The sequence below is a fragment of the Hippoglossus stenolepis genome, chromosome 17 (assembly GCF_022539355.2).
Source record: "Hippoglossus stenolepis isolate QCI-W04-F060 chromosome 17, HSTE1.2, whole genome shotgun sequence".
Lineage (NCBI taxonomy): Eukaryota > Metazoa > Chordata > Actinopteri > Pleuronectiformes > Pleuronectidae > Hippoglossus > Hippoglossus stenolepis.
In genome coordinates, this window is record NC_061499.1 from 18,930,530 (window position 1) to 18,950,048 (window position 19,519).

Consider the following 19,519-nt stretch of genomic DNA (forward strand, 5'->3'; position numbering starts at 1 on the left):
GAAACCTTCTCTCTCTCATTCACCTTCCTAAATTACTTCAGTGGGGCCTTTATTGATTTAGACGTGTTTGTCTGTTGGCAGAAGCTGGGTTGATTATTTCCACAGCTTGTAAGCAGACACACCAGTTTAACTTTAACCCTTCCGTTGTGTTTGCTTCAAATTTGACACAGTTTGAATTGGAGAAGTAAATCATATTTTTTGCTCACTGAATACAAAAGGAACACATTTGAAAATATATTTTTATTTAAATGCAAAAAAAACCTCATATCTGTGGTGTTCTGGGAATTGTAGATGGAGTTCAATGTTGCCAAATCATCATAAATAACAAAATATCAACTGAACAAAAATAAAAGCAACATCAATAATAATAAAATCAATACAACAAAGGCATCATAATATAATTCATATGTTATATTAACATTTCCCTGATCGATAAAAAAAAATCTGTCTTTTAATTTATGCAAAGACAGATCAAATTTGACCAATGAACACATAACGGCTCTTGCAGCAGACGCAAAGTGGCACGAAGCGCTACGCAAGTGCGTCGAGCCAAGCACGCAACAGAAGCAACTTTCCCCAGTTTCAGACCGATGCAGTTTTGATTTTCACGCTGTTTCCGCGTTGTTTACATACTAAATGCGCTTGTGTCGATCGGAGCACCCTTGGGTCTGGTGGTCTTGATGGGGTGTGGTCTGCATGGCGCATTGTCGGCGCATTACTATCTCCAGGCAGGGAAACTGATTGTGCTTCTGAACAGTAAAAGACTGGTCTGAAGTCAGTGGCGCAGGATTCCCTTGTCATGGCACATGGTCAACATAGTAAAGGCGAGTGCTCGACGTACAACACACAGAGAATCATGTTGTGTCGTTCACTTTGCGCATGTGGATCCAATTCCTCTGCAGAGAAGCTTCCCTACTTGGCAAAGTATAAGCGCACGTGGCTTTTAAAGGGAATGAGGGGTGGAACTTTGATTGGTTTATTGCATGTCACTAAACACATTAATGATTAATTAAGAGACTAAGAAGATTGTAACCAGTTTCAGCCATGCGCCTGCATTCAGATATGTAAGCCTGCTGCTTGTATCCTCTGCCTTGAGGTTCACCACACCTGGAGACCAAAGGAATACGTAGATGGATCCATACATTGTGAAGTGTTAATTGTCTTTTCCTGCACCGATGCTTGTGATTGGTTGATACTCTTCAAACAGTTCAAGACTGTTCTTGAGCCTATCTTTGTTCTAAAGATAAGAAATACCCATGTGATTGTATAATATGATTGTATCAGATACTTACCGTATAGGTTCAGGCAGGGCGCAGCCATCACTTGGCCATTCCCTGAGTGTTGACACCCAAGCAAATGCGCCTCTTTGACGTCGGCGCAAAAGAGCACCCTGTGCTGTGGGGATGGGGATCAGAGAGAGTATAAGATGTGTGCACACAGCCAGAGCGCACACACGCGCGCACACACGCGCACACACGCGCACGCATATGCAGCCGACCCTGGCTGAGGTACCACTCTCTCCTCCTCCATCTGGATCAGTATCCTCAACTCTTTTCATGCAAACCTCTCTGATTCTGCACACTGTCCTTGGAAACTCGGACACACTTTGCTCCACCGGACAACTCCACGTATAAAGCCTGATTGTGTGAGTAAGTTTTCCGCGCCACGGCCGCAGCGGACAGAGCCACAGCGAGCGCGCAGCATGGAGCCCTACACGGTTCCCGGAGATCAGCTCTCCCTGTCCGACCTCTACTCTTACATCCCCTTCAATGTCACATTCCCGGACGAGGGCTTGTTGGGCGACGACCGGCTGCAGAACTACACGGAGCGGCAGAGCCCGGCGAGGAGCGCCGGGGGGATGATCATAGCCATATCCATCACGGCGCTCTACTCCGTCATTTGCGTGGTGGGACTCCTGGGCAACATCCTCGTCATGTACGGGGTGGTCAGGTAAACACTGTTTGCATCACAGTCTTTGGGTTTGAGCGTGACACCTGCGTCAAAGTTGGAATGAGATTTGATAAGAGCTGCACAGCCCAGACTTACATGTGAAACTGCGCTCCTGGTGTTTTCACGGTGTTCTTATTATAATAGCCTTATGATAACCCTAAAAAGAATCGCCCATGATCAAAATTTGAGTATTGAGAGTATTAAAACCAAGTTGGTGCATTTTAATCCAAAACATGAATCTTCATTTTGTTCTTTAACTTTGTTTTTTAATCTATTTCTCTCATTTTTATAAAAAGTACTGAAAACAGACCCAAACAAATTGCTTCTAATTCATCGAAAGGTTTGAAAGAGGAAATTAACTTCAACTCTTTCTAGACAACAAACCTACATATAGAATTATAATGTGTAGCTTTGTTTAGAAACCTGTAAAAATTAACAGAACCTCGTAGAATGGATATGTCATTAACCGAAATCTTTCAAACTAAAATCAACATTAATTGCACCATTTGTACTGTGCACTGTGCAGAGAGAGAGAGAGAGAGAGAGAGAGAGAGAGAGAGAGAGAGAGAGAGAGAGAATTAATTGTCCCTGCTTGCATTGCTGTGGCTGCTGCATTCTATTTGTGTGCATGTCCCAAACAAGAGACCCAGGGTTCCCTGCAGAAGGAATGGAATTGTTTTTGAATTATTCCTGCATCAAGCGACAACATGTGCAAGTTTTATGCAGAAGAAGGTTGGTCCAACCTGTCATCTCCGTCTCTCGATTCAGTCTGACTCGACTGCGCCACGGACAAAGAGGGCTGCTGGAAACAAGTTTCACCATTAGCTCACTCAGATGTGTGGACCATCAAATGTGCACTTCTGTGTTCTGGTTTGATGGGATTGTTGGCTCTCTCGCTATAAATTAAAGTCTGCGTCATGTGTTGGTCTCCTTATTGGCTCATAAACAGTAATGAAGTCGACCATAATCCCGTTTTTAAATTGAATGTGTTATCTTTTTAAATTTTTATGGAAAGTAGTGTTGGTGGTTTTAGACTCTTGAAATGTGGTCTGTGTTGACCAATAGAGTTTTCTGGTATAAATTGATTTTGTTCATTAGTGGATGTTTGCAGCATAATTTCTTATCCATGGTTACAGTTGCCCTTCCCCATTCAGCTCTAAAACCAATATAATAAAGCCTGCAACCACTTTCCCACTAGATACAAGCACCCTGTCATTTCCCAAGAAGCCCCCCCAGCCCTAACCTGTAAGCTTGTCGGAAATAAAACAGCTTATATATTTCGCAACAGCGCTGCTTGTCGTCCATCATCGTGGCAATTACCTGCTAATCTCAAACATTCCCTGTACATGTTCCTCCAATATCACCTGAAGCATTAATTACTCCACCAGGTCAAAGAATTAAACAAGCAGGTAGAATGAACCGTGGTTGTGTTTCAATATATACAGTGTGGGGAGTGACAAGGGAGTACAAGGAAGAGGAAAAAAAGAAAGGCAAAGTAGCCTACAGGAAAAAAGACTCCAGCGAATGCTTTTGAGGCCAAGCTTTAGATACTGAAACAAGAAAAATTCATTTATTCTTAACTCTTCCCATTATTTCCTTTCAAGAAGTCGGAGTGAAATTAATGGGCAGGCCAAGACACATGAGACAAGGAAGAGAAGAGGGAGGGGTGGAGGTAAAAGGGAGACAAAAAGGGGATTGACAGGAGCTTGGGAAAAGGCAGTGAATCAAACAGTGCACAACGCTTCGCCTGGCATCTGTGTTTCGTGTGAATGAGAGGACTCTTCAGTGATGCCAGACAGAGGCAGAGGGGAGCTGAACACATTCACCATCCTGGTCAGAATGTATTATCTGCAGTGGAACAGCTGCTCAGCTTAGACAGCAAGTTTAGACAACAAACCTGTGATACAGATACCGTGATGTGAAGCCAAAAATTTAAACAATTGACTTGCACATGGTAAAATCCTTCGCCTTCCTGTAGTTAAATGTGCTTTGGTGCACACTGTTGATTTGTTCACTTGAAAACTAAAGTGGCTTCACTGGATTTAGTCTACACTAACAACAATAAACAATAAATCATAACGTCTGAGGCATAGTAACAAATATGCAGCTAAAAGTTTCAATCCTCAAGACTTTGACTGTAGTGACACCTGTTGATACTGGTGTTAGGAGCAAGTTAGGGATGATACATCAGATGTGACTTTTAAGTTAGGTCCATGTTCCATCTGCTAATATGGCAGGGGTGGAGTTAATAACCTATACTTCAGCCAGCCACCAGGGGGTGATGGAGATTGATTGAGTTTTGGCTTTACTTTTGGGTGTCATGCCATCTTTATATACAATCACTGTACCTACCAAACTTTTTTGTTGTTGATGGTTACTGGTGGTGCACTGGATCATAGAATTCAGGGTTTGGATCAGATCACGGTTTTTAGGTTTGCATCAGATTATTTTTCGGATCAGCAGTTTCGCCAAAAAAAAAAAAGACACTTCGCAGGGTTTTGCTTCGTTGATTCCTATAGAGTTGTCTGTAGCGCTATTTGCCTCATGCTCCCTCGGTCACACATGCTCGTGCTATCGTCCATAAAGTTTTTACCATTGAAACAATCAGACCTCATAGTTTCAGCTGCAGTTGGGTTTGTATCCGCGAGAGGTATTTACTGGAGTTCTCTGTCACTTGGGCTCTATTGCACGTGAGAGCCAACTGTGTGCACCCATGTTACTGTCAAAGACTGAATCAATAATGTAGGAAACACTGGTCTTGTCGTGTCATCAGTATATTTAATTGGGAAGCCAAAATGCTCCAATGATTAAATGATGGGGGAGGCTTCTCTTCTTACTGTTTTTACCAGTTGGTGGATTACGTTTTACGCTATTATTAGTTTAAAAAGTGACAGCAACAGTAAAACTGTATATATTATGTAAACTTTGCAATTAATCAGAAATCTGGGGGTTGAACACAGATCAACTGTGGTCTGTTACACAAATAACCAAAGCTTCCCTGTTGCTGTTTACTACCCATAGTCTAATTAGAGCATCAAACAAACTCCCTACATCTTAGTTAGTACTAAAAGTTAGTCTAAATCATCCAGCCAATCAGAATGGAGAACTCTTGTTTCCAGAATTCCATTCAAAATGGGACCTTTGCCAAAACCTTCAACTCAAGGTGCATCATAAATGTCAGGGTAGGGTTATGCAGGTGGACCCAAGATGCAGAGTTTTAAACAAAAAGTGTCTTAGCAGGAGAAAACAACAAACAGAGGAATCTCAAAAAGTCAAAACTGAAAAACTAAGAGCACACAGGGGAAAACACTAGAAACTTACGAGACGAGAAGATGCGGGGGACGCGAGCACAGGAGATGAGGCATTAAGACAACGAACCAACAAGGACAAGCGGAAGCACAGAGACTTATATACACACAGGGCAGGCAGGGGCAATTGAACACAGGTGGAACACATGAGGACTGGTGCAGACAGTCACAAAGACAGGAAGTGAAGAAAGAGAACACACTAGGAGCACAAACTACAAAATAAAACAGGAAACAGAACATAGGGAGTGGGAAAACATGAGACACAGAAACAACTCATAATTAAACTGAAAACACTCTTCATAAAGAGGCGGAAAATAAACAGATGACAAAACCATGATATTGTGTAGATTTGTTGCTTTCCTTAATCTGAGTCGACAGCAATCAGAAAATTCAGTGCTCCTCAAACAAAACGAGAAATGTGAAGAATAGGGTTTTGTTGTATTGTGACAGGTGAATTTCACTATTATTAATTGAGAAAATATATAAAATAAAAATAGTTTGTAGTCCGTCCAACAAAAAAAGCAGCAAATAATCACACGTCAGAAGCTGGAACAAGAGTGTCTTTGGTGATTTGTGTTGATAAATGGCTTCACAGATTAATCAAAGACCAGAATTGATTCTGTTTTAGCTCATTACGACAGCCCATTAGAAAGCATCCTGCTTTGATTTATTTTCCTGCCACATCAGGCAGTATATAAATATAGCAAAGGCTATAAATTTTGCATATTTCCCTCCAGTTAGATTCTTGGGTACTCGAGACACTCAGATGCACACAAACCCCATTCATAGCAGCGTCTGCATGGATGCTCACACCAATGTGGTTTGGGCAATGGGTGACACAGAGGGCTCTCAGTCTGATTGCCGATGGAGAGGCTGACACGGACCCCTCTGGAGATGGTCCACTCTGTCACGCAGGAGAGGTCAGCATCACACGGCTCCACTTATCGCCCAGCAATCCCCTACCTCGCCTCCCATTCCTCGTATCACACCTATTAGATAGCAACTGGCAATTTATTGTCAAGTGGCCCCCATTTGAGATCAATTGGATGCACAGCTAGTGGAGGGATGGATTAGTCTGTATGAAAGTGGACATTTAAATGAGCTGCTGCTTGTGAGTCAGGCAAGGCAGCAGATCCTGGACATCGCTTCTATGCTGGACATCAGTGGTTATATAGTAACAAAGACAAAAGCTAAGGCTAAAGCATGAGTTAAAAAGCTTCTGAGCGACTGGAGTGGAAATTTGAAAAAAGTTGCGTGTATCTGTGTGTGTGTGCGTGAGATGCCAGACAGTCAGCCAGTTTATTTCCACAGCGTCTTCACTGCTTGTCTTCGATCTCGCCCGAGCAGCATGTATGTCTTTGTGTGTGAGGCCATCAGCCCTGGAAACAGGGAAGGCGAGCTTGCCTTTTATACGAGCACTGACAGGATTGATGGGGTCAGATCATGTGGTGTAACAGCAGTCGGCATAGAGGGATCGGGACTGATCTAAATACAAATGCTAAAATGCTAAAGTATATGTGAATATATTATATTATATATCTACTTTCTGTTTCTCTTTGACTTGCTGAATTTGTTTTCAAGCTTATTTTTCGGCTCTTGTTACATATATTCACTCTCAGAAGGCTTAATTAATTTTTTGAAACTGATTAAGTTTATCATTTATTTCCATTTTGACTTTGTAAAACTTTGAGTTGCTGACGATGTGTTGCTTGCTGACCGACAGAAACTAACAGAGGTGGCATGGTATGTCTATGAACTACTACTTAGCTTTAACCAGTTACTTTTGTCAGGCTCAATAATACTCAACGTTAGATATTTATACGGAAAGAGACGGAGCCTTTAATCTATACCATGGGTGTCGCCTGGCTTGGGCAATCGGGCTGTACTTTCATGTTATGAAATAAAAAAATGATATTTGAGATTTACAGTATTTGTGACATTGTGTTGTGTAAACTGTCCAGCCTGCAGAAGTGGAGGCATCACATATCTCTTAGGGTGCTCAGATGGACTGGATAAAGGCCTGGTTATTTTAATAATGATTTTATTAGTACAATAACAAGCAACAACGGGCTTAGTAACAACATATAGAAATCTATGCTTTTGGATAAACTTTAAAAACTTGAATTCTGTATTACCGACAATGTTGCCTTCATGCCCCAGTAATGATTTAGCATCAATATAATGGACAAGATCAGCCCCGGATGTTTTACAGTGCAGCCAGGACGGCCCTGATCCATACTACTGCATTCATCTGTATTTGTTTACTAATATGGACAAAATGGAGAAGTACCACATGGAAATCATGAGGGGCAGTGAAGCTAATAGTTCAAGCAAGACAATCAAAGGCCACGAGTCAGAAATTTCAACATGGCTGATGCTCATTATCACAACCTCCAACACCATCGTTATGTCTGTTGTTGTCAGAAAGTCTTGACTCTGTAGTGCCCTCTTGTGGGTGTTGATGTAGTCCGTGTTAATGTGACGGACTTATTGAATTATGTGGGTAGTGACGGTAATTTCTTTTTCAAACTGACGTATCTCTTTTCGTGCGTAAATACAGCCTGACATGATAGCCTGTCAGTTAGAAAGCTGTAACTAACTTTTGCAAATGTTTTACACAAATACAACAAAAAGTTGAGGTGTAGGGATGATCGCATTATGTGCATTGGTTGTATGGTGATGAGTGTGTCGATCTACAAAGCTCTATTGCATCTTTCGACTGCTCCACTAATTTTATACACACACAAACACACTCATACACACACACTTCAGAAATGGTAAAGCACTGGTGCAATTTTCTTCTTTTACCAACTACTCCTCTTCGTTGTGTGCAGCGCTTTCAGCCATTTCTTCATTTCCCAACAAAGCAGAGTGGGGTCAGCATGACACAGGATGACGATAATGAAGCCTGCAGCAGTGTTTCACACAAGTTGAGAATTTATTCGGTGGTTGCGGGGTGGGATGTGTAACCACGTGTATCTAGAGACTTGTTCCGTTTAGCAAAGGTTATTTGCTGTTATGGAGTCTGCTAATATCAAGAAACGAGCAGTTTCAAGCGCAGCACAGACTCCAACAGAAACTCCACACCGGTCAAACTACAGTCTCACATATTCAGACTTATCTCCACACTATTGTTTCAATGCGTGTGCCAGCACTGATGAGTTGAATAGCCTCTAGTCTCAGGTACAGATTATAGTCAAACTAATGTATATGTGTAAAAACAGTGTCATTTTAGTTACCTAATCTATCAACATGATGCAGGTCAATCTCATTTTGGCTGATGCACAGGATGCTTGCTCGCTCATATTGTGCAAGTAACACTATCACCAGGATGACTGCAGTTCACCTAACGTCCATCAGTGGCATTAAGGACAAGGGTTTTCTATATTATATTTCCATTCTGCAGAACCGTTAAAACAAAGTTTCAACCATCAAACAGCCTTTTGAAGGTCCATCCCAGAGTAAGGTCAAATACAAAAATTGGTCCACACTAAGATGGACACACAAATACACACTGTGTATAGGTACGTCCATCTCATCATCTTATAATCATTGGAAATGTGGTGAAAATAAGTAATATCCAAGGTGAATGATTAAAACTAATAAGTTAAACAAATCAAGTTGTACTTTTTAGAGAAAAGATGTGACCTTTTATATTTTCGGAACAAATTTACTAAATTAGATCATTTGTTTGTCTACAGCAAAAATTTGGACCCATTGGATGTTCTTCTTTTCACTGTGCTTTGTAAGTTTCAGGACTTGACATGGAAAACCTCACTTGCAACTCTTGTTGGTTAGTGGGCAGTTAAATAGTGCCGAGCTGGTGGCATTTGATTAATGACAAGCTGAATGGACTCTGATCAATGGCACTCCATCTTGGTGAACAGGCAGAAATCGTTCACATGTTCTTGCCTCCAGATGTCAGAGGTCAGGTTGGTCAATACTTTTTTCTGTCAGTGGAGGCTGTCTGTTTGTTTAGACATGAAGGCCAGGGAGCCCTCTGTCACATGGTAGTTTGCAGCCTTTTTGTTCTTTTAACCAGATGCAGGTAAAGCTTCAAGGTCCACATTAACCCTTGTTTACTCAAGGGAGGTTGGAAGTGGAAGCTTTGCCATGGAGCTGGATATGCTTTGTGCAGGGCCGCCCTATCAGCTTGGATTAGGCAGAGTGGAAAGCGATGTCTTTTGAATCACGATTCACTTATGAAAAGGCGAGCTTTAGGTGTACGAAATCAATGGCTTCAAACAGATTGAGATACAAAACTAAACAGAGAGCAGCCTTTGTTCTGCGTATGAGGCTATAAAGCAGTTTTGATATTGTCTGATGCCATTTTATGTCCAAGACTTTCTGAGCAAAGGCTTTTTTAAAAATGTTTTCCAGGGGTTCAAAGCTTTGCATTAATATAGTGCCTGCTTCATAGACAGACCTTACATAACGATCAAAAGCTCAGTCCTGTCTTTTGCTTTAAGTGTAACCCTGATACAGGCGTCGGATCAGGATGATCAAACATGCAAGGGAATGTTCAGAAGCATCTGTCTGCTGCTGACTTTACTGTTTTACTGTTTCTTCTTGTCCAGATTGAAAAATTGGCAAAAATAAAAAATAGACCTGACTTCATCCTCCACCGTTGAGGTGTAGTCTAATAAAATGGGGCAGTTGAATGGGAGGTCCTGGGAAAGAGACATGAGGCAAACTCTGTAGTGAGGTGAAATTTAGTTAAAAACTCAAACCCCAACACATGAAACATATCGAAATCACTGGGTAGGACTTCTACTTAATCAGTATATCATAACATCAGACGTCCGTTGTGAATAAACATCCTTAACTCTGCTTAGAAATTGTAGAGAAATAAATCTCCAGAACTTTCCTGAGAATCATCAGACCATTGATGAGCTGTTCATATCCTGTTGGCATAATTAGTTTTGTCATCATAGTGGCTCTAAAAATAAATATTAACAATTTAACCCAAGTTTTTGATGTGTTAAATCACTGGTTAAAGGTAGGGGTGGTAAGTTGTTCCTGAAACGCATCTTATCTTACTTGTTGAAATCCTCTTTACATCTCGATAGCCATCAATAAATAAAGAGACCAATCATTTAACAGACACCCTACCCATGTTCCCACTGCAAATGACCTGAGTGCTAAGCCGGAGAGACATACCCTTATAAAGAAGGGATGATAGTAGCAGTAAAGTAAATGAGCGTAATCTTTTAAAATGCAGCCTACTTTTGATAGCTTTTCCAGGCTCATCAACTCTAGCATTAAGAGGAAAACAGGAAGGATGACACAATAAGTGTCACGAGGTGCTGAGTCAGTTTTCCTGAGAGACTACAGATGTCGAATGTTGCAAGGGCACGCCATCAGCCACTTGAAATGAATCAAGGGCCTGTGGCACTTCTATTGTCATGGGTTAGATTTGGTGTTTTTTCCGTGAAAGGCTTATGTTGAAATTGTGACACAGTGCAATGAAAACAGTTTCAGCAAAGAAATAATGGCCTACATAAAGCATGTTGCTCCACTGAGGAGATGTCCAATTAGCACTGTTACAATCTGCGTGGAGTGACAACAAGACTGTAAATCTTCCTTGGAGGAATAGATGAAGCTAACATAATTATCCCACTGAGGTCATGTCTTCACTGTTTTGTGTTTGACTGATACTGTATTAATGACACCATCTCATTACACACACCAGTGATACCTAATAGTCTGACAATGCTGTATATCAGCATTTTCTTGAGCAGATTTTCTGTAAATCTTGTGAAATCAGTGACAGAGAGACACATAAATACACCTGCCAAAGAACTCAAAACTGCCTGTGGTTCCTGCTATGGTGTCTACACCTTCACATATAGCCATGATAAAACACACTGTGTGTCTTGTCTCTCTCTGTGCCTGTATTTCAGGGTGTGCATGAGAGCACGCTACATGCATAATCTTTGACTGAGCTCACGGACATATGTAACCCCTCCTTCCCATCCTCTATCTGCCTGTTTCTATTGATCACTGCTTGATGTGGTCGATCGTTGGGTAATTTATTATTATAACTGTCTGAGTTTAAGATACGGTGTTGATTCAACCCAAACACAGCAGATCTGGTTTCATTTTTATTGTCTGAAAGGATGAGTTAAATGATTACAAGTGACTCCGTGGAGTCTGCGTTTGTGTGTTTGGTTATAACCGAAACCCCCTGCTTCCAAAAAATGCCGCCCCTTCCTATTACTATTACAACCTACGCCCTCAATTTATTTCCTATAGAGCCCCCCATCTTTTTCTCTTTTTTCCATTAAAATGTCAGATGCATTAATCATTGTAGAATGTGCTGTCCTTTTTAATACAACCAATTCTCTATCATTCATTTACAAAGTAGAAGGACATAATAAGTATGTGCAATTCTATATGGTATAATATATACAGTGTGCATGACGCATTGTAATATGCAGTGTACAATATATGGTATATTATACCTTCTGTTCCCTCATGTTTGCCCTTTGTGCCTCTGGGCGGTGTTCAGGGAATGTGAATTGGATTGTATTTGGATGTCCCAATTTATCCCCTAGAAAATCAGCTGAGATTTATATACAGGATAGAAAAAGCCTACATGGTTTGTGATGAGGGATTCCCCAAAAACGGACACAGCTCTCTGGTGCTTTCCCTGCAAATAAGCTGCTTGATCAGAGGCCAACAAACCCAATTGTAACCATTATCTCAAATCACTCATTTTCAAAAAATCTAAGCTGTGATGAATTAGCATATTACTGTGCATTCACAACTCTGCACTGCACATTTATAGCACAGGGGACATAACTCTTCATCTGAGCCATACTTTCAAATCCCCACATCCCATAACAGAGACTTTCATACCCAGCAGCTGCTCTCATTACCACAGCTCCTTATTGTTAATGCTTTTTTCTCTGCTCTGCGATCACAATTAGGTACACCAAGATGAAGACGGCCACAAACATCTACATCTTCAACTTGGCCCTCGCCGATGCCTTGGCCACCAGCACGCTGCCTTTCCAAAGTGCCAAATACCTCATGAACACTTGGCCGTTTGGGGAAGTCCTGTGCAAGCTTATTATTGCCATTGATTATTACAACATGTTCACGAGTATCTTCACCCTCACCATGATGAGCGTGGACCGCTACATCGCCGTGTGCCACCCCGTCAGGGCGCTGGAGTTTCGTACGCCAGTCAAGGCCAAGCTGATCAACGTGCTCATCTGGGTGCTGTCGTCAGCGATTGGAGTTCCCATTATTGTCATGGCTGTGACCAAAGTGGCAGACAATGGTGAGACTGGATTTTCTTAGACTGTCTTTAAAGTACAATTTCTTCAAACAAGTAAAACTACATACTACTACTATATATGTTTTTTTATTCAGCCGTGAGTGAGAGCTGATTCTATATGGCTCAACCAAGTGCTGGAAAAAGGATGTAATTAACAGTTGAGAAGATCCTTAAGACATTTATTAGAGGGTACATGGCACACAAAGGAAAAGCAAGAACAACCATGATTATGAATCCACTCCCACTCAAGGTCCCAAAATGATCCATTGTGGATAATTTGGTCCATTGCTCAGAATCAAAAACCTTCTGTTATACTCACAGAGGCCTTTCTTGATTCTCTTGAGAGAATACCAGTGTCCATCTGCCAGAGGCTGATCAACTGTAAAATGTACTTTTTGAAATACTATTCAACCGACCATAGAGCTGAGTGAGTCAGCTTTTCTTATAGATAGAGTTTTTTGTGGCTGCAATAAGACCATGGGAGATAGGGAGAGTACTAAATTATAATATTTTGATATAGGTATATATTTTATTGCATATATTTTGTTGAAACTTACCATCTGGTAAAACCTAAACTTAAATCTTGGAATGTTAGGCCAAAATTGGGCTTGGATTTTTTTCCTGCTCCTGAGATCAATCGTCGGTCCCCAATCCATGGTCCTTCACTAGACAAATACCATATAATTATATGAATGAATTGAAGCTAGGTACTTCCACCAAGGAGGTTATGCTTTTGTCTGTGTTCCTTAGTTTGTCTGTTAGTTAGCAGGACTGTCAGTAATGCTTGGGTGACTGATATGCATGAGTTTGTACAATGTCGTGCTGAACCAAATAAAAATCCAGTTCTAGTGAATTTAAATGTTGTTTCATGAGGCGACTGTTGGTCCTTGGCGGAGGTATTTACTCTCTGAATGCCCCTCTTGTAATTTTTCAGTTCGACAGTCTCCAGTGCTTACTCAACAATGTAGCAACAGCCTGACTGCACTAGCGTAAATGTGACTCAGTTTATTGTAGCTTTTGTTATGTGAAGTGTGTCTCAGCTGGTGTTAGAGATAAGTACCAACAAATCATTGCTGCAGCCTCAAAGAAGTGGATTTACCGTTAGAGGTAGTCATGTGACTTTACTCAGCCATAGATCAGTTTGTAGTATAATAGTTACAGATAAGGAAGACAGGTGGGATAAGATCTACACAAATCCGGACCTGAGAGAGCAAGATTGTCCTCCACTTAACTAAATGCCTACTCGGGTTGGTCACAAATTCATTGGACAAGATGATTGATTAGTTAGATGGATTTTCAGAAATACTGATACTGACAATGTGCTGCCACATTCTTGCGGACTCTCTTAGGGGTTAACGCTTGCTGCCAAGTTCAGCTTGACAGTGTCCCTGGCGCCAAAACCGGTATCATCACATCTCTTGTGTAGCGCTACAGCATCAGTGGATGTTGAGAGAAAATCAAAGAATTGTGAAAAGTAGTAAATATTTTTAACCAGAAGGTGTAATAGTGATGAAACTTGAGGAGAGGTAGACCTAGTTCATTCACATTTGGTGAGTGCGCTTACCTGGGACTCTGCATGTCACTAAATGAATCTTGAGAGGAGGGAAACCTTGTGTAAGGAACTGATCCAAAAGACTGACCTATATTCCTGGCAATTGTGTTCATATAGGATAAACTACACAATTTACATCCAGTGCCAATGTTCAGAGCCAGCTGTGCCATTTATGGAGCAAAGTGTTATATAACTCTCAGTTCACACAAGTGGTCACTCCTGACCAAACAGAGAACTTGAGAAAAACCCTTCCTTCCAAATGGCTTAATTAACGAAACTGATAATCAGGCAGTGATTGGCCAGGTAACATTAAAGTTAGGGAAATTAATTGCTTTGGAGTGTGTCCCTTAGACACTGCTTTTCCACTTAGTATATAATGATCTTAGTTACTTTGCCATACCATGAATACCTCCCATACAGGAAAGACCATGGTTACCTAAAAACATTATCTTGTCTCCAGTTATTGCCAACTTTTCACTTGAAGTATTTCAAATTAGACATAGTAAAGAGTCATTCTTTTCTAGCATTACAACCATGCCTTTCCCATAGTTTCTTGGCATTAATAGTGCAACCCTACATTAACTAATTCTGCCATCTTTTCCAGGTAGAACCATGTGCATGCTGAAGTTCCCTGACCCGGATTGGTATTGGGACACGGTGACTAAGATCTGCGTCTTCATCTTTGCTTTTGTGGTTCCTGTAATGGTCATCACCATATGCTACGGCCTGATGATCCTTCGTCTGAAGAGCGTCCGCCTGCTTTCAGGCTCAAAAGAGAAAGACCGCAACATGCGCCGCATCACCCGCATGGTGCTGGTGATTGTGGCTGCCTTCATTATCTGCTGGACCCCCATACACATCTTCATCATCGTGAAGACCATGGTGGAGATAGACACGAGGAATCCCCTGGTGATAGCCAGCTGGCACCTGTGCATCGCTTTGGGCTACACCAACAGCAGCCTCAACCCTGTGCTCTATGCATTTTTGGATGAAAATTTCAAGCGATGCTTCAGAGATTTCTGCCTCCCCTGTCGCACCCATGTGGAGCAGAACAGTCTGAGCAGAGGCCGCAACACCACCAGGGAGCCTGTGTCCGTCTGTGCTCCAACAGAAGCAATGAAAAAGCCAGCATGACTAGGCATGGACGGGGTCCCCCATGGCTCTCGCTCAAGGAGGATCCAACAAGATCTGCAATCGGAGGAAACTCAGATCTCCACAACAGAGTTTTGAAATATCTCCACAAGAAAAGCTAGTGTCAAAATACAGTCAAACTACGTATCGTCTCCAGTTTGAGTCACAGGAACAGCTAAAGTTATTGGAAAATTTGTTTCACTCTGATCTTACATTTCTATTAAAGTTCTGATAACAAAGCCAGGTTACAGAAAAATTAAATCTCCACCTCCATGATTTGTCTACCTAGAAGACCATGATTTAAGATAACAGGACGTTTTGATGATGAAAAACGAGACAAGGAAACACCTGCAGGTTTCTGCCTTGTCGAGCAACGAATGCATCAGCAGACACAACCCATCAAAGAGCATTGTACTGAATCAGACAGGCTCTGTCAAGATGAATCTTGTGCAACAGTATAAAACATTGGCCTTTTGAAGTCAGACTTTGTTATTCCTTTTAAGAAACACTTGCCTGTACATTCAGAGAAGCAAATGAGATATTGGTGATGGAGTACTTTGAAGGAAAACTACACACCAGAAACAAAACTTTACATCAACACAAAACAAACAAGCCTTTTAGAGGTTAGCTTTTTCTTTTTTCTCTTGGATGGGGAACTTTTTTCTGATCAAGAGCCATTTCAACTTTTATAAAATTCCTCCTTAGGCCATACTAAATTATTGAACACATATCACACTAACCTCTATAATATGATGGCCGAAACTGCTTCTCTTTGTCAAGACGTCTGAAGTCAGATGGTAGTGATGATGCTTTCGCCTGCTGGATTTAGGCAAAACAACTTGCTCAAAGGCCATAGAGAAAGACTGTCGCGCGCTGCCCTTCTGTTCTTTTCAATATCCTGTGCCATATCAGTAATTCACCCTTTAGAAAAATGTGACTTTGTCAGGTTGAGCAGCAACAAGACCAGCTATTAGCTAAACTTGCGTGTGTAGCATTGTCTCGATCAATATGTGGTCTTGTGAAAGCTGCTTTTTGGACACACAATCTTCGCTGAAGGCCGTTAACTTTATCCAAGAACAGTTGTCGTCAAAGATGAGCTACACATGTTACCAGCTGTAAAGATGCTTGAGATTTGCCTTCTTCGCAACATTTTGCATCATCTTTTCTCTTCTTGACATTTACCATGCTGTTTGTCAGTGATGACACATAATAGAACATGTGTGTTTTGTTACTCTGACAGTGCGCTGACAGGCATACAGCCAGAAGGGACCGCCCTGAAGGACATGAAGAAATTGCTCTCATGAATTGTTTTTGTATTTCTGAGTTGCCTATTTTGTATTGATGAGATGCCTTCCTGGCCGGATCAAACTGTCTTGCAGACTGTATATAACCTGTTGGCTGAAGGTTCCCTATTCCTGCTTTAGACTGATGTAAATGTCTGCAACCATCAACTGTGTTGAAAGTGAGATTAGGAGCTTTCATGGAGGGTGTCGGTCCCAAAGAGAGCCTCCGAGCAGAATCACTGCAGAATGATCAAACCTGTCACTGAAGAATCCTGTTGGCGCCAACAACACTTGACTCCTTATTGGATTCGGTGTTACATCAAATATAGTCATAGAGCATCGACTGAGAGCAGCTCCATCAAAGTGCTGATAAAGATGACTGTCTTGATGTCAGCAAACAAACTGCTTCAAGAAGATTATTGCTCTGCAATTTAAATGGGTAAAAAGGGCTGTCATCTGTCTCACTGAAAATCTTTAGCAGATTGAAGAGATACTGAGTGGCATTAACCAGAGGGGTAAATTATTCTGGGTAATGTATTTACTCCAATGGATCTTCACACCAATCCCTTTATAGGCATCAATCAATAGGTGCTGTGAAGTTAATGAACATTTCATCTTTGCATAACAGATGAGTCAGCAGTATTAATGCAGAGTTGATTGCTGTTGCTCTCATGTGCAACTATTTTAAAGGCTTAATACACTTGTGTTGACACGTTAACACATTATGTTAAATATATGTTGAATGTAAAGTTGGCATTCTGAAGCATGCTGAAGCAGAATAAGCACATTCAAACAGAACATAAATCCAAAAAGGTAAATAATAAAAAAGAATGTGAATTTGTAGATAATATAAAGCTTTTATATTTTAACAATTTGTCTTCAGCCAAAAATGACTAAAAGATCAACCTGTGATTTTCTGTGTTTTCTTCACACTAGATTTCATTAATTCAGTGCAGTGCATTAAGCTCATGGAAAAAACGGAGAACTAAAAGTAGGAAGATTCAGATTCAACAGTTGCTTGTGGGTTAACTCCAGAGTTACCAACAGAGACAGAAACAGTAAACATTTGCTTTTCTGTGTACGGCAAGAGATTGGCAATTTTACAGTGTGATACATTCCTAAATATTTTTCTTGCAAGGAAAGTGGTGATTTAAAGTGTACTGTACTGTATATACCCGCTCTCTGCTTAGCTTTAAAAAAGTGTTGCCTCTGTCAGGTGGAATGTCTCTCATTGTTTTTGCAAAATCAAACTATTTAAGGGCAGCATGTATAAAAATAGTTTTCCTAACAAAAAAAACTCTTGGGGAAAAGCGCATTTGATTAATCGATGGGTTAAAATATATGTAATCAACCACATGCTTTCAGAGTAGGATTAAAGGGCGGGAGTGAGTTAAATGGATTTTCTTTAGAATTATCACATGGGGAAGAAAAATTGATAATGTTTTCATCAAATTGTAGGAACAGAATTAGCCTCATTGTCGATAATTTGTCATTCTTCAATGTTCAAATTGTTACTGGATACTGAATTTGCTCTGTGTGGTCGAGTTCAAAAGGAACATTCAGTAAAATTTCACCATCTCGTTGCACAAAGTGACAATAACTAAGTAGCGGAGGCATCCAAGTGTTACGATCAATGCCGGACATCCAACTTTGGCTTAATGGCTTCGCAGATTTGCAATCACTCTCTTCCACACCTGAGGCCATTCGGAAATGAAACTCTTCTCCTGCAGCTGCCATACCCTCTGACCTTCACTACCATGAAATATGGAGGAGCAAACAGCAGCCAATCAAAATGTCAATGTCAAAAACATTTCCCAAATTACCCCCTAAAACCCATGTTTTGGAATGCCAGCACAAGATAAATTAGAGTCATCAAGCAGGTGGCAGCAGCACGCCATCAAAATTGATTACTAAAATATTCTCTATAATGAGATTTAATTCAGTTAATCAGTCACCAGAACCTTCACCAGAGCTTATTTGTGTGCAGAGTATTAATGAGAATATTAATATTAAGCATCGTAAAACATTGATGGGAAAAAAATCACAGGCTAAAAACACTGAAAATAACTGATCACAGAAAAAAAAACTGAATTACTTTCCAAGAGATATATTTTTGTTTGTTCTTTAAATTCTCACCTGGTCACTATAGGGTTAAGGTTGTGGTCATGGCAACTCAAACACAGGATCTGTCTGTACAAGGCAAACATTGATATGTGAATATGGATAATGTGCTTACATGTAAAACTTGGAAACAGGGTCTGGTTTTTGTCAATTACCCCATGGATGTTTGTGGACACCAGTGTGATTTTCTGTAGTAACTCATTCAAGCCTTGTTTTATCATGTTCCCTTTAATTAACTTAGCTATTGATGAACGACACTGTGTGGATAAGGTGTGTGGGAGGGATGGGAGGAAAGCACGTGGGAGGTGAGGTAGCGGAGCGGAGGCTGTTGCTCAGACATGTTAGAGGAGCTACTGAAGTGTTAATGAAGACTTCATATTACTGATTGCACCTTTATTCCGTCTCCTCTGCTCTCACATCCTTCTTTTCAGTATTTTGTTATTTACCTTGTAATATTGTCATCAAATGTTTTGCCTTTTTTTTCTACTTGCTATAAAACTGCTTTACATTGTAAACTCAATACCGAAAAGCTTGTGTGAATATAAAAACTTGACATTTGTGTAAGACGCAAATTATCTGTAAAACCAATAACTACAGTACAGTGTGTAAGGCAATTGTCTGCTGATGATACTTGACACTATAGTCTGTCTTTTGTTGTGTTAGCTTCTTCATGTGCATTTGTTGTAGAAAACATTTCTAATGTTTAAAGCCTAACTTAGATTGTTGGCAAAAATTCAATAAAATGAAGCAGATAGAAAAATTGCATGAGCTCTCTTTTTAAAAGCTTCTGGTTTGGTTTCCTGGAAACTAGTGCGATCAGGAAAGCATGGTATTTTCTTGACAATGATTGGATCATAATGGAGTAATCTATCTTGCAACACCATGATTC

General features: G+C 40.7%; 1 protein-coding gene across 1 annotated transcript; it reads left to right on the plus strand.

Moving 5' to 3' along the window:
- Window positions 1-1,476: 1,476 nt before the first annotated feature.
- oprd1a (opioid receptor, delta 1a) lies at window positions 1,477-19,308 on the plus strand. Its single transcript, XM_035182005.2, has 3 exons — window positions 1,477-1,950; window positions 12,191-12,546; window positions 14,700-19,308. Exons 1-3 carry the CDS (start codon window positions 1,703-1,705, stop codon window positions 15,227-15,229), a joined length of 1,134 nt encoding a protein of 377 aa, XP_035037896.1. The 5' UTR covers window positions 1,477-1,702; the 3' UTR covers window positions 15,230-19,308.
- Window positions 19,309-19,519: the final 211 nt, after the last annotated feature.

Bases quoted from the DNA above. Each gene is read 5' to 3' on its own strand.
- oprd1a (XM_035182005.2), top strand. From the start codon at position 1,703: ATGGAGCCCTACACGGTTCCCGGAGATCAGCTCTCCCTGTCCGACCTC. The intron at 1,951-12,190 runs GTAAACACTGTT...GATCACAATTAG, and splicing joins GTCATGTACGGGGTGGTCAG to GTACACCAAGATGAAGACGG. The intron at 12,547-14,699 runs GTGAGACTGGAT...CATCTTTTCCAG, and splicing joins GACCAAAGTGGCAGACAATG to GTAGAACCATGTGCATGCTG.